This window comes from Pinus tabuliformis, chromosome 1_1, assembly GCF_031772625.1.
Source record: "Pinus tabuliformis cultivar Carrire ecotype Pingquan chromosome 1_1, CPIR1, whole genome shotgun sequence".
NCBI classification, from domain to species: Eukaryota; Viridiplantae; Streptophyta; class Pinopsida; order Pinales; family Pinaceae; genus Pinus; species Pinus tabuliformis.
Genome location: NC_142297.1, coordinates 534,186,491 through 534,212,527, shown reverse-complemented (window position 1 = coordinate 534,212,527; position 26,037 = coordinate 534,186,491). Strand labels below are relative to the sequence as shown.

The window sequence follows — 26,037 nt, the reverse complement described above, 5'->3', positions numbered from 1 at the left end:
AGTTAGCCATATTAGGATCACAGAAGCATTTCAGCTTTATACATATCAAATGCCCAAACTTAATTACAAACAAGAGACATATACTCTTCAACTTCTTGCTAGGGACTTTGTCAAAAACCCTAGACTACTTCATAACAACTTTCATTCCATCTAGGGTTTCAATGTGTTTTTCAAAGGTGTGACATACCCTACTACAACATATAGCAACCCTAGAAACAATTCAAACAAATATAGATCTACAAGGCATCTAACAACTTTCAAAATTCACATGTCAGATTTTCCACTAGGGTTTCATACAAATACTAGATTTCATACAAGATAATCAATCAAAACCAATCACATCTTAGTCATTAACATGACCAGCTTCCACTAGGGTTATTTGCAAACCCTAGATTTTCAATCAATCATCAATCACAACTAAAACTCAGATTTCAATGATTTTATACAAATCTCAAATTATCACATATATCAAAGATTTTCATTTCTACTAAGGTTTAACTCCAAAACCCTAGAATTTCATTTTCACAAACTCAACAATCATTATATAGGTCTCAGATCGTTATGTCACACATACAAGAGAATTTTAACTACTACTAGGGTTTAGCTGCAATACACTAGATTTCCAAATATCAACATCATAGAATCTCAGACAAGGACTTATATAAAATCCTAAGACTTATGACCATCAATAACTAGGTCAACGCACATATCTAGGAATTCATTATCATGCGTAACCATATTATATGTCAAACAAAATTAAAACTTTAGACATATTCTAACCTAGACCAAGCTAGCGTTTCGACCAAACAAACACACACATATATACCTAGGGTTTCATTCCTAGGATCTTGCTTTTAAATACATAACAAAGGTTTTTCTTATAGGCCCAACAAAACCCTAAAGATCTAGGGTTTCATAACATAGCAAAACAATCCTTACTATTCTAAAAATTTCGAAGGTTCGAGATCTCAGACAAACATCATTCAACCCTAACAAGTTAATATTTCATGGTCATACCGAAATCCCAATAAGGACATCATCAACAAGAACTTCAACCAACATTTCACAATATCCCCAAGTAGTTTAGGGTTTCAAACATTCACATTAGCATACCCTTAGTTTAGGGTTTTTCATAGAACCTGTCTAGGGTTCTATAAAAACTAGTAAAGAATAGGAATGTGGTAGATTTATCAAGTGATGAATCACCCAAAATAAGAATCAATATGATTCAATATATCTAGACACAACAATGTTAGTAACAAATTGTCAAATGAATAAATATTTACTAAAGTCGTCAATGCTTTCGTAGTTTAATGCATACCTTTGTTTCTTGACAAATGTTATCTTGGGTGGCTTTCTTCCATACAACTTGAGGATATAGCATATGTCTTCCTAATCAAGACAATAGAGGGAGAATGGTGATTAATATTTAATATAATCAAGACTAAATGAGTACATGAAACCAAAAACTGAAAGGAAATGAGATACTTATCTTTGGGAGTTGTTGGGGGCTCCCTCCAAAGCTTGAGGGATACCTATAAACTTTTAAAACAAAGGAAAAAGTCTTTTCCAAAAACAAGTTAAAACCTATAAATCATAAAACATCAAAAATATAAAATAGAATATCTAAGACTAAAAGAAAAGGGCTTAGTAGTGTAAGTCCCTTGTGTCAGATTCTCCTGTTTTGAATTTCTTCGGGTCTCCTTCTTCAATAATGTTGGATTGATCCCTTTCTCTCTTCTTGTTTCTTGGATTGTCGGGACAATCACTCTTGTAGTGACCCTTCTGATGACATTGATAGCATTCTACCTTGGACATGCCAACTTTCTTCCTTGCTCCTTTCAATTTCTTTCCTTTATGTTGAGCAATGTAAGCATTTGATACTCCTACAGAATTGGCAACTAAAGAGATCCTCAATTCTTCATGATTGCAGGCAATCCATAGTTCTTCAAAAGTGGGAGCTTCCTTCCAACTGTCGAGTGCAACAAATGTCCAAGTAGGTGGCAACAAATGCACCCCAAGTAGGTGGCAATCCTAATAGAGCAATGCCCACAAGTTCTTTGTTTGGAACAATTTCATCAATGGCCAAAAGATCATCCCTGATTCTTTCTATCTTCACAAAGAAGGAGGCCATTGTGTCTTCTTTAGTCATCTTTGTGGTCCTTAGCTCATTTTTCAAACTTGCTACTTGACCAATGTTCTTAATAGTGAATAACTTTGACAAGGCTTCATACATGATTGATGTTGGCTATGAATGGCACAAGGTTGTCCTTTATTCCTTCTACCATTAGAGTCATGGCAACCAATTCTAGTTCCTGAATTCCACTTTCTCAACATCACTGGAGTCATTTGTATGCTTCTTTACTTTTCCTTTGACCAAGCCTAGTACCTTGTTCTTTTCAAGGATGAGGTCAATCCTCTTCTTCCTATACCTGTAGTTTGAGGCTCCTTCAAGTTTGTTCTCTCCCTTGATTGTGTTAGACATCTTCCTTGAATATAGTAGACTTCTTCCCTGACATAATCATTTTAAATGATTCCTTGATCAAGTGCTTGAGACTTCATTTTTCTTCTTTCTTCACCAAAGCTTTGATACCATGTCAGAAAATCAGAAAAGTAGAAAGATTTTCTTATTCTTGATAATTACTTGTGATGTTATTCTTATTACGATTCTTTATATCTTCTTTCTTTTAGTTGATCAAGCAATTACGAAAGCAATAGCACATAAAACAATGGACACCAGATGTAAGCACCATGCCAAGGAAAAACCCCCTCAAGGGGAAAACCCAGTCAAGAAAAATTCTTCCTTTCAATCATATTCTTTGAGACTCTTCACCCTAGACAAAGACCAGACCTTCCCTCCACACCAAGTAAGCCTCCCAGATCTTCGACCTCCTTTCTAGCAAATTCGACTAGGCAGCAGCTTCTAGCATCAGTGAAACTTGGAAGACTTCGATCTCCCAATCTAGGGAACAAAACAGAGAGAGAGAGAAACACCAAAATTTTTCTTTTCTTCTTCTCCTTACACTCCACCCAACTCGCACTTCCTTTGGCTTCCCGACTTCGTAATTCGCACTTTCCAACTTACTTAGAGATATCGAACTTGCTTGAGATGAAATGCTCCAAATGAATTTGACTTACTTCTATTTATAGTCTTCAAGGGAGGTTGAATTGATGTCTTTAGGCCGACTTGATGTGGAGGATACATAAATTATATTTGACTCAATACTTAACCTTTTTACATGATTCAAAAGCCCAAGAAGGGTCTCTTTAAAAGTACAATGACTCTATTGACTCAGAATAAATTCTAGAAGTCCTCAGTGGGGACTTTGAGCTAAAACATGGTGACCCAAGCATGAAACCCATGCTTTGATAAGTCACAATAATAATAATATTATTATTATTTTCTTTATTCTTTTGACAAGTACATTACAAGATGACTCAAATACATTAAATGAAGATCGAACCTAGTTACATTTTCCAACAGGGCCAACGACTCATTATGTTGATTATTTTGCCCTCTTGAGAGACTTGTTTTTATGTTATTGAGTTATCTTGATGGGCTTGTCACCAAGGGATGTTATTATTACTCATTATTTTATTATTTGGGGCTTAATTAGGCCTTATTGAGCAAATTGAACTCTTTAGAGAGGATATAAAAATATGAGGGGCTCATTTATTCCGCTCATCATCACTTCAATCAGATCATTATCTCTTGAGACATTTTCACACTTTTTGTTGTGATGAACTTTTTGGAGCTTTCTTGATGCACTATGATGTTTGGATTTTCACTATTGTCTTTGGAGCTTCTTTCTAATGCGAAGTTGATGAATGGATATAATTTCTCTCTCATGTAAGTCGAATTTTGATGCTATTGTTATTATCTTACTTTTCAAATCCATGTATATTGTTATCATTGTTCTTGTATGGGTTAATCTAATGCAAAATTATTCCAGGACCTTGAATAAGTGATTAAGTGTATGCGTTGATCTTTGAGGGATTGGGTGAATATTCCTGGAGGCACCTCCTAGGTTGAAGACTCAAAATTTTGTCTCCTTCGCAAATTTGAAGTATAAATCCCTATTGACCTAGTTGTTTCCCTTGGAAAGGCTAGAGAATATCAATTAGGGCTCCTTAGCTCACAAAAATTCTTGATCTATGTGTATCTTGACTCCATTAAGCCCAAGCAATAAGGCACTGATCCTTGTATCCCTTTGGTGGTCAAATTTACCTCTCCTTTCTTCACTTTTCCAAATTCTAGACCTAACCCTAGAGGGTCACCTAGGGCATCAAGCGAAATTCATTCTAACCATCCAAACCCCTTGATTTTTGGTCCACTACTGTGCTAGAGTTTTCTCAACGGGTCCTCCAACTTTGAGCTCAATCTGATGGTGGAATCTAGAGATATCACAAGGCCTATCTCGAGGATCATTTCTCTCCCTAGGTTGATTTGGGTTAGTGTCTTCATTTGGATAATTGCATTCAAATGAAAATGAAACTCTGTCTTTTGATCCTATTCTCCTACCTAACTAGGTCAAGCCCCTTTTTTGTTAATCAACCCCACACCCTTGACCTAGTTTGGGTCCACCTGGGTTCTTTGTGGTCTCGCAACCTCGTAACTCAAATTCTAAAAGGATTACATAGAATCCATTTCTCCATAAGGATCCTTAAGCCTAGGAAGTCCCTTGTCAAGGCATATCCTCAAAACCTAGGGTCAAGCATCCTCTTAGCCCTTCTTATAGGGCCTATCACCTTTCTTATCAAGCAGGTAAGCTATTCAATTAAGTCTCTCTTGTGAATAGGCTTGAGGAATCACCCCCATATCTTATCACAGATCCATCTATTTTTGTGATTCCTCTCATACCGGGACTCCTCCCATCGATGAAAGTCCGTAAAAAGCAGGGAGCTTTCGCTGAGGTGACAGTGGGCTATTGCTCCATGATTGCCCCTTGACCGCGTAGTTGCTCTAAAAGATCCCCTCTTAGGACCCTTGTTGGTTTGACCAATAACATTTTGGCATCGTTTCCGGGGACATGAAACATGTGTCTTGTTTCCTCTAGGACATCATTGATATATCATTCTTGGCGATTCCTTTGGAAGAACGAAGCCGTAGTTTTTCATTGAAATTTAAGGTCAATGCTTATAGGGTAGAGCAAGCATTTTTCTACGCATCTTTAAATTCACCTTGGCGACTCCTACATAATTTTCATGTATATCTCAATAGGATGTTTTTCTTTGATCATTTTCCCGCTTTGGACATAACTAGCATCCTTGTGCACCTTGATCATGTCACGAGAAAGATGGTACGTGGGGTGCATGTGTTTGATGGTGATCCACTCTCCACAATTGATCATGTGGAAAGATTTGATGCACCTACTTCAAAGGAGGGGGTGGTCCACCAGGATGTCCTTATGTTGTTGTTCATGAGGTCTCTCTGTGGTCATAACTCTTGGGTGCATAATCACAAACCTAAGAGCATTTCATGTATTGAGGAATTCTTTGATGGCTTTCTTAGACATTTTCAAGTATGCCCCACATTGGGCATTCAAGAGGAAGCCTACATTGAGCATCATCATGACCTTGTAAATCAAGATGATGAGCAAGAAGGGGGGTCCTCCCTAGTTCTGCATGACAAAAAGAAGGTTGATGTTAATTCTGAAAACATGTGTGATAGGGAGGGTGAATTCAGTGAAGTTAGGGTTAGCCCTTTTTCTAAGGATGCCATCTATGATGATCTACCCTTTGAAAACCTTGGAGAATGTGATCTCATGGCCCCTTAAAACATGATATCAACGATTAGTTACGTATTAAAGAAGGAAAATCGGAAGTATGTGGAAGTCGTTTCAACAAGGACCCTATCTATTACACTGATGATGATACCGACACGAGCCTTTCCTTTCCTCACAATTTTGGGGTTGTAGTTGAGTCCCATGTGGACCCTTTTCTCAACCCTTCTTAAATTATCACTAATAATGAGGAATCCTCCAACCCTCCTAAGTTTAATCATCGTGGGTAGCTTGTCTTTTGTGTCTCTCCATCTCATCAATCTCCCTTTCCTACCAATCATAACCCTATGATGGCCATGAAGCATGACATAAATGATAAGGACCATGATGGAGGTGATATGCCTAAAGTTGCCATCCATCAAAAGTTTATGAGCCTAATTGTTGACATCTCTATCTTTTGGTTAGAATAGAGGATCTCGTGGAGTAGATCACATCCCTATGTCCCCTCTTGTCCCGCGACCCTCCATGCGTGGGCATTCTATTTTCCCACCTTCTACCCTAGTGACCCTCCATATGATTGTGCCTATCCATGCTTTTGGACTTGTTGCATAAGTAATCATTGGGCAAAGTATTTTTATATTGATCTGATGATGTCCTGGTTACATTGGCTCTATGATTAAACTCTATACTTGTACGATGTAATATGCATGTTAGAATAGGATGCATTGCATGTTGATTTTTCGCAATAGAACTAACATCATAGGATATTGTCATGGTAGAGTAGTTGCATTTAGATTAAAGTTGCATATAAAGTAAATTTTATTTCCATGTTGGTTTTATGCCCTAATACTAAGAATTTTATTTCCATGTTGGTTTTATGGCCTAATACTAAGCATCGGTGATCATAAGACACCACAAAAACATGTTTACCCGTGTGCTTGGTCTTTGATATGTGCAAGTAACAGCTCTGTGGTACCAAATGATTGTTGGAGTTCTCATGAACTCCCATTTGACTACCTTCGCGCACCCTTCTGAGAGCTCATGTCCCAATTGGAGCCAGATGTTACCCACTACCTGTGGGTAGTATACATAGGAGAAACGTTTCTGCTACATGGTCCTCAGCCGGAAACCAGCAGCCTTTTACAACCACCAGATAGCTCGATGTGCCAATATCTCTGCCACCTGAGCCATCCACGTGATTCCTCACCCATCTGTTATGATCGTATGTTTGAAGGTGGGCCTCCCAACCCCAAGATATGACTTTTCATTGGTTTAGTTCAGTAATTTTGTTTACTTGTCATGGACACTTTTGACCATGGATTGGTGGGGGGATTCGATGGTTAGCCTTGTATCCTAGTTTCATGGGATCTCCTTTACTGGCCATTAGCTTTAGGGATGGCACTACATGATAAATCTCAATTTTAGTTGTGTGGTCTCGCTTCCCGACACCATACACATCGCTCCCTTCCACTGATTTTAACCCCATTCATCCCTTTTCCCATCTGGGTCCACATAGGGTTATCCTCCCCTTTCCCTTGTCCACACTTTAAGTCGAGCTTGGAATGATGCCTAGAGGTTTATGCAGCTAAAAAGAAAAGAAATACATAATTTGGCCACTCAGAACAAGAAATGTGCCACAAAATGCAAAAACATGATTGGGACATACAAATTTAACAAGTGGGCAAAAGCTAAACATGAGCTTTACCCCTCATTCATGGCCATCACCTTGGTTCCTATGGGCCTTAGATGAGGCCCCTTCACACAAAGGAACCCATGACTGTCCCAAACCCTAGTGGGAAATGAGTTCCCCACCCTTAAAGGGGGGTATCTATTGCTATATCTTACACGTCATGCTCTCATCCCCTGGAGCCCCAAGTAGTTATGAAGGAAAATCAATCAAATGAAAAAGTCATATGAAGAAGGGTGGAAAAACAAAGGTCGGGGTAACTCATGTACCACGATTTTCTCCCTCCTACATGTATATACCCAAGTGTGGCCTAGAGCCTTATACCATAACATGTGACCTGTAGCATTCCCCTAATTCCCACTCTATTCCATCACTATATCACATGCCCCTACCCATTTATGGATGTACCATGGACATGTCACCCCCTTTAAAGGCAGAAACCACCTAATAGGGTCATTGGTTAACCCTCTTATTGAGCTTGGAGACACTTGTACATGTCAAAGCCCACTATTGAAGGGCATGCCACCCTGAAGTGCCCAATTGATTGCATGATTTGTAAGCTCTTTTACTTTATTATTCTAATGATTGTTGTATTGGAGGGCAAAGGGCCACATTGAATCTTATGTAGGATTGCAAGTGGGTCTCCATTTGGGGTTTGGTCTCCCTATACGAGTTCCAAACATTCCAAAGGGCCACATTGGCACTTGTAGGGTGAGTGTAGAGAGCCATGGACCTCCACCATAGCAGAGATTACTTCATGGATCCCCAACACCATTCAGTGATTGCTCATGTTCCACCTTTTTGGATGAGGATGATGCACCTGGATCACCATGCCTAGTCGGCTTCACACTTGTACCACACACTTGGCAGAGGTTCCAGGGTCCAGATGAGGATGTGTCTCACTGAAGGAGACAAAGGGAGGGCTTATGTCATCAACCTAGCCCGTACAGATAGTTTATAAGCATTATCGATCCACTTGGAGACCCATGAGGGTGTCATAGTGCCCCCACACCCACTTGGGGACACCACATATGACTTGCTTAGATATCAAGGGGCCAAACCCTTGTCCACTATGTTTGGAGTCCAGTCTCTCACCATGGCACACTTTGGACTTAATTAGGCCTTCTCAATGGCCCAACAACTCATTATGTTGATTATTCTGCCCTCTTGAGAGGCTTGTTTTTATGTTATTGAGCTATCTTGGTGGGCTTGTCACAAAGGGATGATATTATTGCACATTATTTTATTATTTTTGACTTAATTAGACCTAATTAGGCAAATCAAACCCTTTAGAGAGTATATAAATTGATGAGAGGCTCATTTATTCCTCTCATCATCACTTGGATCGGATTAGTATCTCTTGAGAGATTTTCGCAATTTTTTATCGGATGAGCTTTTTGGAGCTTTCTTGATGCACTATGATGTTTGTATTTTTGCTATTTTCTTTGGAGCTTCTTTCTAATGCGAAGTTTATGAATGGATACACTTTCTCTCTCATGTAAGTCGAATTTTGATGCTATTATTGTTATCTTACTTGTCAAATTCATGTATATTATTATCATTGTTCTTGTATGGGTTAATGTAATGCAAAATTCTATTGGGATCTTGAATAAATGATTAAGTGCATGCGTTGATCTTTGAGGGATTAGGTGAATGTTCCTAGAGGAACCTCTTAGGTTGAAGACCTCGAAACGTTGTCTCCTTCGCAAATTTGAACTATAAATCCCTATTGACCTAGTTGTTTTACTTGGAGAGGCCAACGAAGATCAATTAGGGCTCCTTAACTCGCGAAATTTTTCAATCTATGTGTATCTTGACTCCATTAATCCCAAGCGATAATGCATTGATCCTTGTATCCCTTTGGTGGTCAAATTTACATCTCCTTTCTTCACTTTTCCAAATTCTAGGCCTAACCCTAAAGGGTCACCTAGGGCATCAAGCGAAATTCATTTTAACCATCCAAACCCCTTGATTTTTGGTCCACTACTACATTGGAGTTTTCTCAAGGGTCCTCCAACTTTGAGCTCAATCTGACAGTGGAATTCCAAGATATCGCAAGCCCTAGCTCAAGGATCATTTGGGTTAAAGTCCTCATTTGGATCATTACATTCAAATTTCAAAAGAAAATTAGTCCTTTGACCCTATTCTCCTCCCTAACTAGGTCAAGCCCATCTTTTGTTGATTAAACCCACACCCTTGACCTGGTTTGGGTCCACTTGGGTTCTTTGTGATCTCGCATCCTCATAACTCGAATTCTATGAGGATTACATAAAATCCATTTCTCCATAAGGATCCTTAGGTCTAGGATGCCCCTTGTCGAGGCATATCCTCAAAATCTAGGCCCAAGCATCCTCTTAGCCCTTCTTAGAGAGCCTATCACCTTGCTTATCAAGCAAGTAATCTATTCAATTGAGTCTCTCTTGTGAATAGGCTTTAGGAATCACCCCCATATCTTATCATTGATCCATCTATTCTTGTGATTTCTCTCATACCGGGACACCTCCCATCAGTGAAAATCCATAAAGAGTAGGGAGCTTTAGCTGGGTTGACAGTGGGCTATCAGTCCATTGCTGCCCCTTGACCTAGTAGTTTCTCTATAGGATCCCCTTTTAGGACCCCTTCTAGTTTGAGTAGTAACAAGCCTCACCTCTAGGTTTATAATCTTGCAAATATAATCACTCTTAAAGCATTTAAATCGGGAATCACAATTGTGATAAGAGTAATCTTGAAGTAATCTAAATATTTTCTAATTGTTGTATGTTCCAAACGGGATATTTTGCAGAAATCTAACTTAACCAAAATATCTCCATTAAATTACCATTCATTTAGCATAAAATTGCCATGTAAAAAAAAATCAATAGAATACAGCAAAATAACAGTGAGGTGAACAGGAAGAATCTAAGATTTTATTATAATAGATGAGTTGGGGTTACATTCATATACAACCAAAATAGCTGAAATGAAAAGTTGGCCTCCAAGGTAATCTGTTTCACTGCACCGACCCTCCAAACTTACATGAACTACACTACTGAGCTCTCCTGTGAATTCTGGATGAATTCACCAAGGGGAGATGGGTACTCGCCCAATCTCACTGAATCACTCGAGGGTTTTCGTCATGGGGCTACAAATGAAGTAGAGTCTAACCGGGTTCTCAAACCTCTCATAAAAGAAGAAAGATCAAATCCAAGATGTCCTCTAATGGCCTCCTCCTATTTTATTATTATTTAAATATTGAGCACATTTCCCTCTTTTTATTTTAAATAAAATATATTTTTAATGAGGAAAAATGGTAAATTGGCCACAGTATCTCCTCAGGCCAATAAAAATCACTTCTAACCATCCCATCTTGTCGATCTTGTCGTCCGAGTTCCAATGAGCTATTACACTAAGGTGTTCTATCAAAATTCCTCTCAAAATGCCACCTTCAGTGTACTTAATTGAGTTAGGCACAATAATAACCACATTTTACAGGACATCACAATTGTCTTCATCTAATTGGGATATTCACATTCCATTATTATAATTTTGAGAATTTTCTAATTTCTATTTAAATATCATCATCTAATTGGCATTTTTGAAAAAAGCATTGGATTTATGTGTTTGAGCAATTGTCTATTGAGATCTTAGCAACATTTTGGCGCCTTCTATTTGTTCCATTGAGCACTTTCTTGTGGTGAAGATTGTCATTGCTAAGTACTTCATTATTCTAAATTGAATATCATTGTAATTTATCTCTAAGTACTTAAGACCCCTTAAAAAACTTCACCTAAAGATACCCACTCATACTTTGCACTTGCATTCTAGGATCCTTGCACTAATTAATTTACCTCCAAGCATAAGTTTGGTTGATAGAAATATAGGACCACCTTTCTCACCCAGCTTGAGAAGCTTGGACCCTCTTTTGTGGTTAACATGTTAGTTTTTCGTAGCATTAAATGTGCTCTAGCCATGAAAATTGGTGGAGAGGCTAAGGCACATGAGTTCTAAAGAATCCAAAAACTGTTTGGTGAAATTAAATCCAAATTGCATTTTATTAAAATAATTAATATTTTTAATGGGGTTACTAAGTCTAAACTTAGGAAAATTAAAGTATTAATGGGTATTAATCAAAATATGGGTGAGAATGTTCTAGAAAGCGAATCAAGTCAAGTTTTAATCTTAGCCGTTGATTAGAGACTTAATCTCGGTCATTGAAGTCTCAACAAGAAAAGTATAAGGAGGTTTGGGTTTCATTTAGAAACATTCACAGAGAGAACAAATTGATCTAGAGTTCGATTGTTAGGGCTAGGAAGCTGAGAAATTTGAAATAGGTGATCATTCTGCAGCAAAGGGGCAGGGATAGTTCGGGAATACTAGGCAAAGAGGCAGAGAGCCACTAGTAGACGCAGCACAGCATCTAGAGGGACTGACATTGGGCCAGTCTCGGCCCACGCAATCTTTATGCAGAGCCAGAAGGGCTAGCGCAGAAGTGAGTCTGCCCTACACAGAAAGCCGGAAACTATTGAGGAGCTACCGGAACAGTCGAGAGAGATTACCGCAGAAGTTTCAGGAGGCAGAAGAGACAACACAGAGTTAATGCAGAGCTTGAAAGGCTGATGCAGGGCCTACACACGGCCAGCGCAGAGCTAATGTAGAGCTTCAAACGCTAATGCAGGGCCTACGCATGGCCAGCGCAGAGATAGCCGAGGTTAGCCAGTTCTGCTGCCAGATTAGCGGGAAACTGTTGGGTGAAGTGAGGTCTCCCGCATTGGGTTTTTCCGAGGACTATTTTGTCCAAAAATAACAGTGTCCTATGTATCTTGTTCCTTGCTCAGTTTCTTACTTCATGTAATCAAATCAAATTGGTGTAGGTTGCAGAAGTAATTTACTTCAGTATTTTTCAGAAAATAAATTGATAATGTATATTAAAATCAAGTAGGAGAAGTAAATTCAGTTTTGTTGCAGTAGGGGTTTCTTGAGGGTAGGAATTTTCACATGGTATCAGAGCATTCATTTTGAAATAGGAAGAGTAGATCCAGTGCTTAGCAGAGAGGCCAATAGCCACATTTAGCAGCAATTCAAATCCCCTTGAAGGGATTGCGCAATCCTCGCTAGGAGGTAGAGATTCCAAGGAAATCTCTCTCTGAGAGAGTCGACAAAGAGGTACGATTTCTGGTTCGTGAATTTGAAAGCCAAAGGGAGTGACACAGAGCCTCAATGCAGCGCTTGAAGGGTGTGCAGTTTCTCCTAGGGCAAAAATCCGTCGAGAAAGAACAAAGACACAGATGGGGAATTTTCTCCTCAGAGGACTTTTCTCGCCAAAAGTTTGAATTTTTACTTGCTGAGCAACAAACCAGTGCTAAGCAATGACTAGAGGAGTCAATTCGATAGTTTGTGTGAGATGGCATCACATGGGCTCAAAGATTAGGATAGGTTCGAAGGAGCTTCCAACTATGTCATATGTAAGACCAGAATCTTAGTTTTTTTGGAGGAGTACGATCTCGAAGCTTACGTCAAGAGTGTTGTGGTTGTTCCCGCAGACATTGATCAGAAGAAGAAGCTCAAGGCCGATCAAGGTAAGGCGAAGAGGTTCATACTCGATGGAGTTCGAGATCATGTAGTCTCACACTTGCAGGGCAAAGATACAGTGAGAGAAATGTGGTAAGCTTTGTCTTCACTGTATGAAGGTTCTTCCAAATAGCGGAAGATGTACTTAGAACAAAAGTTGCAATGGACATTGATGCAAAGGGAGAAGGGGTTAACTCCTATCTTCAACATCTTCAGGACACCAAAGACAAGCTTGTTGCAGTGGGGTCTACTCCTCAGTCTACCGGGATGGTAAGGACAACCCTGAATGGTGTCTCAGATGAATGGTAAGTCTTCGTCCAAACTGTATTGGGCAAGGAAAGACTACCTTCATGGGAGGAGATGTGGGAAGCCCTTCAACAGGAATAATTAAGGAGGGATCTGGTTAAGGTCAACCTCAATGGCAGCAGTGGGAGTGCCACAAAGACTAAGGAGGAGGAGGAGAATGTAGCTCTAGCATCAAAGGGACAGCAGAAGAAGGACATTTTGAAGGCGAAATGTTTCAAATGTGGCAAGATGGGCCACTTTGCATCCCAGTGTCCTTTGAAGCAAAAGGATAAGGATGAGAAACATGATTCTAAGGCTGCTCCAGCAAAAATTGACAAATATGAGTTTGCCATGAGTGCCCACGCATCTTCAGGAGGGAAATGGGGCGATATTGAACTGTAGTCGGGAGGGCTACATGTGGGCATGGTCCTTGAGGAGTCCACCTCTTGGATCAAATCCTTGCTACGGGAGCCTGAGATTCAGCAGTAGCGAGATGAACTTTCTGTCAGATGATGCAGTGGGTTGTTTAGAGAGACAGATGCAATAGCCTAAGACCAGAGACTAATCAGTGCAGATGGCACAGTGTAGAAGTCAACAACATCGCAGAAGATTCAGAGGGTCAGAGACTAGTTGCAATCAAATTCCAACATTCACATGGTATTATGCTGAACACAATTAGTTCAAAAATTTTGGATGCTTTTTCGTCGCTGAGCAGCAGTAATTGGAAAATGACGCAGTGCAAAGCTAGCAGTGGAAGTGTTAGCAGCAGATGCAGAGGGAGTTGTAGTACAGATGAAGCAGTGGCAGTGGCAGTGTCATGGGCCATAGCACAGTGTCGGTGGCAGCAACAGTGTCGAAAGGAGATGTTTAAGAGATAGAGCAGCATACAGTTGAACATTGTTACTAGAGCACTTTCCTCACTAAGAGGGCGTGTTGGTTTTTGGTAGCATCGGATGTGATCTAACCATGAAAATGGGTTGAGAGGCTAAGGAACCTGTGTTCTAAAGAACCCAAAAAGCGTTTGGTGAAATTCCACCCGGGTTGTATTTTATTAAAATAATTAGTATTTTTAATGGGGTTCCTAAGTCTAAACTTAGGAAAACTAAAGTATTAATGGGTATTAATAAAAATATGGGTGAAAATGTTCTTGAAAGCGGATCAAGTCAAGTTTTAATCTTAGTCGTTGATTAGAGACTTAATCTCGGTCGTTGAAGTCTCAACAAGAAAAGTATAAGAAGGAGGCGTGGGGTTCATTCAAAAACACACACACAGAGAATGAATTGATTTAGAGTATGATTTCTAGGGCTAGGAAGCTGAGAAAGAAATTCGAACTAGGTGATCATTCTGCAGCAGAGGCGCAAGGATAGTTTGGGAATACTGGGCAGAGAGGCAGAGAGCCACTAGTGGAGGCAGCGCACATCTAGAGGGACTAACGTTGGGTTAGTCTGGGCCCATGCAGTCTTGACGTAGAGCCATAAGGGCCAGCGCAGAAGTGAGGTTGCCCTCACCCAGAAAGCTAAAAGCTGCAGGGAGCTGCCAGAACAACCTGGAGAGGTTGACGTAGAAGTTTCAGGAGGCAGAAGAGATAGTGTAGAGCTGATGCAGAGCCTGAAAAGCTGACGCAGGGCTAGCACAGAGATAGTTGAGGTTAGCCAATTCTGTTGCCGAATCATCCAGAAATTGTCGGGGTGGAGTGAGGTAATCTCACTCAGTTTTCTGCCATTATATTTTTCTCTGTCACTGGATTTTCGGGAGGGAAACCATCGTTGTATTAAGAACCACTGCTTAATAATATAAAACCGTCAGAGTTGCTACACTGGTTTTCTCGCATTGGGTTTTTTCGGGGACTATTTTGTCCAAAAATAATGGTGTCCTATGTATCTTGTTCTTTCCTCAGTTTCTTATGTAATCAAATCAAATTGGAGTAGGCTACAAAAGTAATTTACTTCAATATTTTTCAGAAAATAACTTGATAATGTATATTAAAATCAAGTAGGAGAAGTAAATTCAGTTTTGCTACAGTAAGGGTTCCTTAAGAGTAGTAATTTTCACACATAACACGGTGACCTCGTAGTCGTCAAAGCCATAGTGTCTACAGTGTCGAAGGCATCAGGTGGTTAGAACTACAGGGGAGGTATCATTAATATAGCCTTGGCTATTTTCCCCTGGGTTTCTCTCTTACAACCTACACTAGAAACTACCTTCAAAATAGTTGAAAGGAAGGATTCACCTAGTTAGGCATCTAATTTAAAATACACCAAGATCTTGCATTTCACTTAGTTTTAGGTGTTTCATTTCATATAGGACAGTGAAGCATCCTAAAGCAACGACTATTGATCTGGTGGCTTGGTAGATAATTGATCTAAATGTCAAAAAGGTCTTACAGAGATGTTAAAAATTCCATTTATGTTAATGTGTGCAACAAATCGATAAGATTACGAATTAACATAAATAAAAGAACATAAAGCCAAATCTGAGCAAACACAAATAAATAACACAATATTTGATTATGGAGTTCACTAGAACCTCCCTGGCTACCTCTCCTGTCCGCTTCTCAATCAACAAACCACTCTTATTAGGCTTCAAATGTGCACTTATAGCAATGACCTCAAAATCAAAGGTTCAAATGCAGAAAAGGACTGCAGAATCGAAATTAGCACGAAAAATCGTGAAATTTGAGTATAAACTCGACTATATTTGGACCAGGTGACCTCTGGACCCCCCAAAAGACATTCTCCCCCTACAACACTGCCCAATTTGGAGAAAATCCGCCAATCTAGAGAAATTCTACTAACTGTAGCAAAGGTTCACTAACTCTCGCTGGCGCTCCTAGTTCATGCAACTTCAAAATAATTTAAGTTCCTTTCTCTCTACATGAAGGCGATCTGGCGCATTGGTTAAATAGCACAGTGGGGGAGGGGAGGTCAGAGGTTCGACTCCCCTTGACCCCGATCCACGGTGCGTTTGGAGATTTGTTGCGATTTGGCTATATAATGTTTTATTTTATAAGGTTTGAAACCTTATCTGATCCATTTGTGTGCCATATTTAGAGGTGGCAGTGGCGGAGTTTCCAGTTATGGTGGGCTCCGCCCCCATTTAACTCAGCTCAAATATATAGCCAATAAATACAATCAAATCCGCTATCCTGTCATGAACTGCCCGCTGGATATGTTGGTTAGTCGAATTTGTTGAGGTCCTGGCTGGAGTTTGGTTGCGATTTGGATATATAATGTTTTATATTACAAGGTTTGGAACCTTTTCCGCTCCATTTGTGTGCCATATTTAGAGGTGGGGGTGGCTGAGTCGCCAATTATGGTGGGCTCCGCCCCCATTTAACTCCGCTCAAATATATAGCCAATAAATACAACCAAATCCGTTATCTTGTCACGAACTGCGCACCAGATTTGTTGAGGTCCTTGTCGGATTTAAGGTTACAGGTTCAATTCTCATGGAGTCTGTTGCAACCTTTTTTCGAATTCCTTGGGCCACTTGGCCTTAATCAGAATTGCCACGTGGCAGCTCCAGATTGGGTCGTGCTATCTATTGTGCGCCCACTCAATGCTGAATCATGGGGTCATGTGGCGCTCCCCGGCAGCGGCACCATGTAGTCCTCCTTTTTGCAAAAACTGGACAAACTTCAACTGAGCATAGAATTCGCATACGATGTCCATTTGACATGTCGTTCATGGCGTTGGGTGCGTATCGTCGAGCACTTCAACATGGTACTATGTGCCAATGCATTTGAAGCCTTTTGAAAATGAGTGTTTGCATTGATCCACCTGGATCACTCCTTCCCACTAAGAAGCTTTTGGACCACCAAAAGTTGGTTTTATTTTGAAAACAAGTGAGGATATAATTCCTTCACTCTCCCTATTTCTATCCATCGAGCCTTGCTAGGATTTGTGCCTTTGAGTCCGATACAGAGGTATTCCACATCTCCGTGTTTTGAAGTTCTGACCCTTTTGTCCAAAATTACATCCTCCTGAAGTTCATTCATGTATTCTAGAGCGAAATATTCTATGGACGGTACTTGACTTCATTCTTCTTGATCATCGATCATAGAAGGCTCATAAAGGCACAAATTTTCCACATTTACGACGGAAAAATTTGCATGTAAGGTGGCAACTCTAAATGAAAAGCGTTATTACCAATCTTGTCCAAAATTTTGAAAGGACCATATCTGATTGGTTTTAACTTTTTACCTTCACCTTGAAGTCTTTCCTTGTTGATGTGTAACCAAACTTGATCACCCACCTTGAAGTTATGATCCACCCTGTGTTGGTCGTGTCTTGCTTTGTAATGTGCCTAACTCTTCTTGAGCTGTTCTTCAGCCTTGTAATCATTCAACACTGTCAAGCCTTATCAAACCATTAGCTCTGATACCAAAACTTGATCTAAATGTCAAAAAGGTCTTACAGACATGTTAAAAATTCCATTTATGTTAATGTGTAAAACGGATCGATAAGATTGTGAATTAACATAAATAAAAGAACATAAAGCCAAATATGAGCAAACACAAACAAATAACACGGTATTTGATTACAGAATTCACCAGAACCTCCCTGGCTACCTCTCTGGGTTGCTTCTCGATCAGCAAACCACTCTTATAAGGCTTCAAATGTGCACTTACAGAAATGACCTCAAAGTCAAAGGTTCAGATGTAGAAAAAGATTGCAGAATCGAAATCAGCACGAAAAATCATGAAATTTGAGTATAAACTCGACTATATTTGGACCAGGTGACCTCTGGACCCCCCAAAAGTCATTCTCCACCTACAACTGCCAAATTCGGAGAAAAATCCACCAATCTAGCGCAATTCTGCTAACTGTAGCGGAGGTCCGCAAACTCTGGCTAGTGCTCCTGGTTCCTGCAACTTCAAAATACTTTAAGTTCCTTTTTTTATCTACATGAGCGTACTCTCGCGCAATGGTTAAATAACACAGTGGGGTAGGGGAGGTCGGAGGTTAGACTCCCTTGACCCCGATCTACAGCACGTTTGGAGATTTGTTGAGATTTGGATATATAATGTTTTATATTATAAGGTTTGAAACCTTATCCGCTCCATTTGTGTGCCATATTTAGTGGTGGGGGTGGCAGAGTCGCCAGTTATGGCAGGCTCCGCCCCCATTTAACTATGCTCAAATATATAGCCAATAAATACAACCAAATCCACTATCCTGTCACCAACTGTCCGCCAGATTTGTTGGTTAGCGGATTTGTTGAGATCCTTGCTAGATTTGAGGGTACGGGTTCAATTCTCATGGACTCTGTTGCAACCCTTTTTCGAATTCCTTGGGCCACTTGGCCTCAATTCGAACTGCCACGTGGCGACTCCAGATTGGGTCATGCTGTCTACTGTGCACCCAGTGACTGCTAAATCATGGGGTCATGTGGCACTCCCGGTGGCTCCATGTGGCCCTTCTTTTTGCAAGAGCTAAACAAACTTCATGGAGCATAGAATTCGCATACAATGTCCATTTGACGTGCCACGCTTCCACGGAGCATAGAATTCGCATACGATGTCCATTTGACGTGCCACGCTTCCACGGAGCATAGAATTCGCATACGATGTCCATTTGACGTGCCGTTCATGGCATTGGGTGCGTATCGTCGAGCACTTCAACATGGTACTATGTGTCGACACATTTGAAGCCTTTTGAAAATAAGCATTTACATTTGAAGCCTTTTGAAAATAAGCATTTGCATTGATGAACCTGGATCAATAATTCACACAAAGCAAGTATTTAACTCCATTTAATGCATTGGTCTTTCAAAGTAATCTAATCAAATCATTAAATTTGCTAAATTAACCAAGTTGCTATGTCATTCAGTTGTGTCTCCTGGACTTATCAGTTGTCAACAGGTATTTCATCTTCACATCTCATAGGGACACCCCCCATATCCTACTGTTGGGAGACAACTAGAATGGAGAGGACAGGGACCAGAGTGATAGCCCCTGCCCTGATCATGGTCACATCTTGCTTGTACAATTTGAGCAACAACCATTTTTGGTGTTGTTGTTGGGGATAGATTTTGTTATGCCCCTGCCCTGATCATGGTCACATCTTGCTTGTACAATTTGAGCAACAACCATTTTTGGTGTTGTTGTTGGGGATAGATTTTGTTATGTTTCCATTTTCATGACATCCTTTTTCATCTTTCATCTTTTCATTTATGTTGGCAACTCCACATTTTGGTGTCATTGACCTCTTTCTTCTCAACCATCATCTTATCATCTTCATCATAACAACATCCTCTAGTTTCTATCCACACTTGGGCATTTTTTGGGTTAATTTCCTGTTTGGGTGGCGACTCCACTTATTCATCCGTTAACAAGGGCCTATACTAGAGGGTATCCTGGTACCCTAATTAAACCTGCTCCTGATCCTAAAAAGGCTTTCAAAGTTCATCTACGCTGGGTTACTTCTAGTAGAAAGCTCATCTTTCTCGGACAAGAAGCCCTCCCTGATATCCACTTACTCTTCCTTGATCCCATTAATTAACCCATCATGGATCTTTTTGCTCCTTGCATCTTTACAAATGTGCAGGGATATCCTCATGATCTTCCAGATTTTGGCCTGGAAAAGATACCTATGTTTCATGGGAACAATGCGATCGATGCAGAAACCTTCTCCCGTAACATCTTCCCTCGTGTTGCTAATGTCTGACATCTGTAACTGTCCATCAAGCCACTGCGCATACTCTGATTCATCTGCCAACAATGTAGCTGAACCATCTAGCATCTGTGTTGTTGTTGACATCTGCACCATGCCTCCTTGCACAGCTGCCAATTGTGCTCTGCACTGCAACTAATCTCATGTTGTTGTTGTTGCAACTACTGCAACTAAAAACCAAATCCCAACAACTGACTTTCCAACTATCCACTGAGTCTCTGATTGCAACTAGCTCTGCTCTGTCTACTAAGTAATTGTTTGTGCCCCTCAATAAATGACTGCTACTAGCTCTGAAACTGTCTCTCTAACTGACTGTGTCTGCTGCATAATACGATCCAACTGCAACAGAAAAACTGTGGGCCCCTGTAGCAAGGGTACTAATCCATGAGAAAACACATGTCTGATGTTATCCTCCTTGGATCCTGCCTAAATATCTGCAACTCAGGGGACTATAGTTCAAGGTCTCCCCACCTCTCTCGTGGAGGTATAGATACATACAAGGTGAATTCATCCTCCAATCTAGTGGACAAATCATCTATGTATGCTAAAGTTGTTGTATGTTGCTCCCCCTTCTTATCCTCCTTCTTGGGACACTGGGTACTGTAGTGACCAAACTCACCACACCTAAAGCATTTGATCTTCGACAAATCTTTCTTCTTCTTTTTTCCTCCCTTTGAGCCTTGTCCCTGACTAGGACCTTTCTTCGCTTTCCCTTTAGATGCAAGGGCTACATTCTCCTCAACTTTCACACTCTTTAGTCCTTTGCTACTGTTGTTGCAGATATTACTCTCGACAAGAGAAAGCCTCATCTCTTCCTGAGTGAAATCACTCCACAACCGATCCCGTCCAGGTAGTTGATCTCGTCTAGTGATACCCTGAAAGAATGTTGCCCACTCCTTGGTGAAACCATTGAGAGTTGTATGCACTAGCTCATTGTCGAGAGGTGTCTCTCCAACTGTTGCAAGCTCATCTCGGACATTCTGAATTATGGTGAGATAAGGAGTCACTCCCTCACCTTTTTGCATCCTGGTAGTCCTCAACTCTTTAAAAACATCTTTCGGTTCTCAGAAGGATCCTGGAAAAGCTTTGCAACAACATCCCACATTTCTTTGGCAGTATTCTTTCCAGATAGATGTGGAACTATATGATCTCGAACTCCATCGAGGATCATCCTCTTCACCTTGGCCATCTCCTTATTGTAGTTCTCTAGTTGTTGTTGATCTGTAGGTATGGCTACAACATTCTCTGCATACGTCTTCAGACCATACTCATCTAGAAGGAAAGTCATTTTGGCTTTCCAGACACAATAATTAGAGGCTCCTTCAAGCCTATCCTAATCTCGGAGGCCTGTTGCGAGCATTTCTGCGAAAAATAAAACTCAGAAATAAACAGGAATATCCTCCCTTTCCTGTTCAGCCTCTCTCTGTTACTAGCACTCCCTCCAAGAATGCTCAGATCTGCTACTAATTGCCTCTGGATATCCCTTCTCCAATATTCACTCTACCTGCTACCTCAATTGGGAAACTCGCTCAACCTTCCGGAAGTCCTCCTTCGGAATCTGGCTAACTGGCAAAACTACTACGACCTACTACAACTGCAAATAATGATATCCTCCTCAAAACTGGATCTGGAAACCCTCTAATAAATTCTGGAAATTCCTTTGTGTGTGGTTTTCTCTTGCACCTGACATTGATCTGCTACTACGAAATCTGCTACAAAATCACTACACCTGGATCTGCTCACTCGAATTGCTTCCCGATAAATCCACTATCCGCAAATCTCTGCTTCTAAGGATGACTGAATTTTTTTTGATCGCTGCCACTGAAAATCAAACTCATGCCTCTGCAATTCGTACCTCTGGTTGGCCTTAGCACAAATCAAAGAACTTTTTCCCAGAAACTCCTCTGAAGCTATAAAATTTATCCTTCGCCCCTAAGATTCTGATCTATCTTCAAACATGCTCCATTACCATGTGAAAATTTCCTTGAAATACAACAACTAGAAATTTATTCTTCTAACTGATTAATTATACAGTTTATTTGTTACAACAAAATAACAAATAAATCACACTACAATTTCTTCACAATAAAATTACTCTGCGGAAAATAAACTGCAACTAAGAACATAGAGCACACACACAATAAAATGACAATATAATATTTTTGGACAAAAGAGAGCAGCCTCCCTTAATAGGCTACCTACATTCTGATTTTTGGGTGCTTTCACATTTCCTAAGGTAGTTCATATTGTTCGAGTCACTTTATGTATATCGAAGCATTGGTCACACCTCTCGAAGTAGGTTTGGGGTTGTTAGTGGAAACTAGGACACCTCCTATGCATGCAACGTGGAAGATCCTTTATCATTGCTTTAGTTATCACTTTATGAGATGATTTCTCACATTCTCAGGGCCAATTTGCACCTATAACACATGTGGTAGCAATTTTAGGTACTTTGGATGACATGGAATGTTTGTATGGATGATGTGGACATAGCTTGGTTGAAGCATCTTAAACAGCAAGTGAGATGGAGTAAGGATTAATTGAATTATATTTGGCATCACTAGGCTAGATGAGGGTTTTATGACCAAATTCTAACTTAAGAAATCATTGGCATGCATCATCAAGGTGCCTTGACCCAAGGCATAACCTTGAGCCTTCATTTGCAGCACTAATTGGAGGAGTTTTACCATTATAATACACATAATTTTTGTTATGCTAGCATGTTTTGACCCTTTGATGGAGAATGGTTACACTTCCTTGAGGTCATTGCATTAAAGAAGAAGCTTGTTGAAGTATTTTTTGACTTGAGAAGGCATGCACCATTCTTAAGGAGTGTGTTGATTTTTTTTAGTATACCTAAGGCAGATATTATGGGATATTATGGGGTACAAAGGGAGGTACCCAGGTAATAATGAGATGCAAGGACAATAAATAAATGGGCCATAGTTAATAAATAAAGTGGTTAACCCACATCATGTAAGGGACCACAAGTAGTTAGGAATAACGTGATAAGCCCATTGTATTAGATACATGGTCTTGAGAGAACCATGGTAATGACCCATGGTATTGTATGTATGAAGCCTTATATAGAGGCTAGAGACTCCCCATTGAGAGAGGTCAAGGATTATTGTATTGGCAAGCATGTGGCTTGTGGAGTGTTCTCCTTCCTTAAGGAGTGATTGTATGGTGTTACCCTACCTTAAGAGTTATGATTAATAAAGAGAAGCATTTCTATATTCAGATCTTGCTATTTATGAGCATATTTCTATTTTCATATATTTGCAGGTCAGATCTATTACAATTGGTATTAGAGCCAGGTTTCGATCCTAGGACCTATGGGTTATGGGCCCACCACGCTTTCGCTGGAGCACACACAGGTTAATAATGAGAAGGTGCAAGTTTATAAAGATTGGAAGATTTCTATGGATAAGTATGTATTGCATTCTGATTTTTATGCTTCAGATATAGCTAATGTGGATGTTTTTTTGGGATACCCTTGGATGGAATCTATTGGTACTATCAATATTAATGTGTAGAAGAAATTCCTGAAGCTCTGGTATAAAAAGAAGAAAATTACATTACAGGATATTTCCATCAATAAATAGGTAGAGTCCAAGGAGGCTGAAGCAGAAAATGTTGCAGGTATTGATACATTAGATGAGGAGTCTGTGGTTGAAGTAATACTGGAAGATAAGCAACAATTATAGGCGCCACAACATGTACCAGATACCAATCAGGCTCCATTAGGTGGTGAATTAAAGAAATATACACCATTGGTTAAAACTTCAACATATCACCACCCACATCACCCAGCAAGAAAACAACCAACAAGATGGCAACGAATTAGCAACAAGGACAACAACCCCCGCACGACAAATAGAGAGGTGCGAAGATCCACCCACAGCACATCAACACAAAGGAACCGCTAGGATCAACTCCCATCTCAAGCAAGCAAGGCACCGGCTAGATCGAGTAATCACCTGTCTCTGGGATGGCTAGATGCATGTGCATGGTACCAGTGGACTACTCTGTTGAGTAGATCTTATTATTTGTGTCTCCTTATGTTTCGTGGACGAAACATGTTTAAAGGGGGTGGAATGTAGTATACCTAGGGGGGATATTATGGGATATTATGGGGTACAAAGGGAGGTACCCAAGGTAATAATGAGATGTAAGGATAATAAATAAATGGGCCATAGTTAATAAATAAAGTGGTTAACCCACATCATGTAAGGGACCACAAGTAGTTAGGAATAATGTAAATGATAAGATTGTATTAGATATATCGTATTGAGAAAACCATGGTAATGACCCATGGTTTTGTATGTATGAAGCCTTATATAGAGGCTAGAGACTCCCCATTGGGAGAAGTCAAGGATTATTGTATTGGCAAGCATATCGCTTATGGACTGTTCTCCTTCCTTAAGGAGTGATTGTATGGTGTTACCCTACCTTAAGGGTTTTGATTAATAAAGAGAAGCATTTCTATATTCAGATCTTGTTATTTCTGGGCATATTTCTATTTTCATATATTTGCAGGTCAGATCTATTACATTTTTCCATGACACTTCAGCTATAGGTCTATGTCTAAAATCACGATCATAAACACACTAAAATACCTCAACACTACTACTTTGCACAACGAAATAACATACATCAGTGAATCAACTAGTGCACATGACAATTTTTAACTTTTAACCCACTACTTGTTATATTACAAAATTTAATACAACAGCCTTGGGACTCTCGTACGGAGGATCATTGCCTTACATACAGCCTTGATACAAGGACACAACTAGGGCTTGGTGTCAATAACTATGACCACCAATCTGCCTTGAACAAAGTACACTTGACCTACTTGTTGATGTAGCACTCCATGGCCCTTTCAGTCGACATACTTTGAACACATTTAGCAGGTCCCTTGCCTCCCCATTTATTGATCACTGCAACTGCATGTCATCTATCCAATCTACCACTATCAACCACACTTGGCTTCTCCAAGATCACTGAACTTTGACTCATAAATTTTCCCACTAGCTGCTCTCCTGCTCCACTAGGATCATCAACTCTTAGGGTCTTCACCAAACTGACCCCTTGTCAGTGAAATGCCTCCTTGCATTCACTGAACTAGGGCACAAAACCGCCTCCTACCAACCATCGACTCCTTCAATGATCACTATACATGGGTACTTCTACAAAGTTGGCTTCTCACAATAGATAAGTCCATCTACCCACTGCATACTCACCCACGAGAAACACTATTTACAACTTTGTTTTTGAATATAACTCAGTTACCTTCACACAGTGTCTTAGCTACTCCAAGATCACTAACATAAGGCCTTTCAGATATGCCCACTTGTCCACCTTCTAGCTACTTCAGAGTGCTAATCCTAGGGCATCATCAAATCTATCCTCTAATTGACTTCTGCTCCTCCATAAGATAAGTTCTTAGGGCAACCGCACATCCATCTTATCAATGATAAGTCTACTACTTATGCACTGAGTTAGGGCTATGGTCATTGTTGTTCAAACCCTTAAACATACCTTAAATAATACTTCCATCTCATACACAGTCAACCCTACACTCTGTCCTTTTCCCACTGTTGTTGTGGCCTCTTGTACCACCTATAGACGTGCAAATTTCCTGAGTAATGCGAACTTAACTCAAAGATACACGTCCACTTATTTTAGAGTCTCGTCCCTCTCTTTTATGCACAGGAATAGGCTGCAATAACAGACTTATGGAACAGATCTTTAGGGTGATTCTATGCACAAGAAGAAGCCCTAACTAGGGCATCAAACTTTTGTCCTAAACCCTAGGAAAAAACTCCATCTACTGACATTCGATCAACATGAGAAGAAATTAACTTACCTCCTCCAAGACGTCTACTACAGCTTGAAGGCACATGGTTTTGAGCATACTTCTCTTAGGTTTCAGCCCTCCTTTTAGGGCTCTTGAACAGCTATAGGAGTGCCCTAATTTCAGCCTCCAAAACAGTCCTCAAAACCTACATTGAACTCTTCTTTCTAGCCTTATCTTTTGCATTCTTCTCAAAGTACCTCAACCTCAAAGGTATGTCAGTGCTTGCTTGTGGCCTTCCTACTCAGAAGACCAAGGGTG

At 40.2% G+C, this 26,037-nt stretch overlaps 1 protein-coding gene across 1 annotated transcript in view; it reads right to left on the bottom strand.

Moving 5' to 3' along the window:
- Positions 1–20,012, bottom strand: part of LOC149214143 (uncharacterized) — a 138,038-nt gene extending 118,026 nt beyond the window's left edge. The window contains exons 1-2 of the mRNA XM_089389308.1: positions 19,834–20,012; positions 18,712–18,956 (exon numbers count right to left, since the gene is read on the bottom strand). Coding sequence (XP_089245434.1) covers positions 18,712–18,956; positions 19,834–20,012 — 424 coding nt within the window. The remainder of the gene's footprint in view (positions 1–18,711; positions 18,957–19,833) is intronic.
- Positions 20,013–26,037: the final 6,025 nt, after the last annotated feature.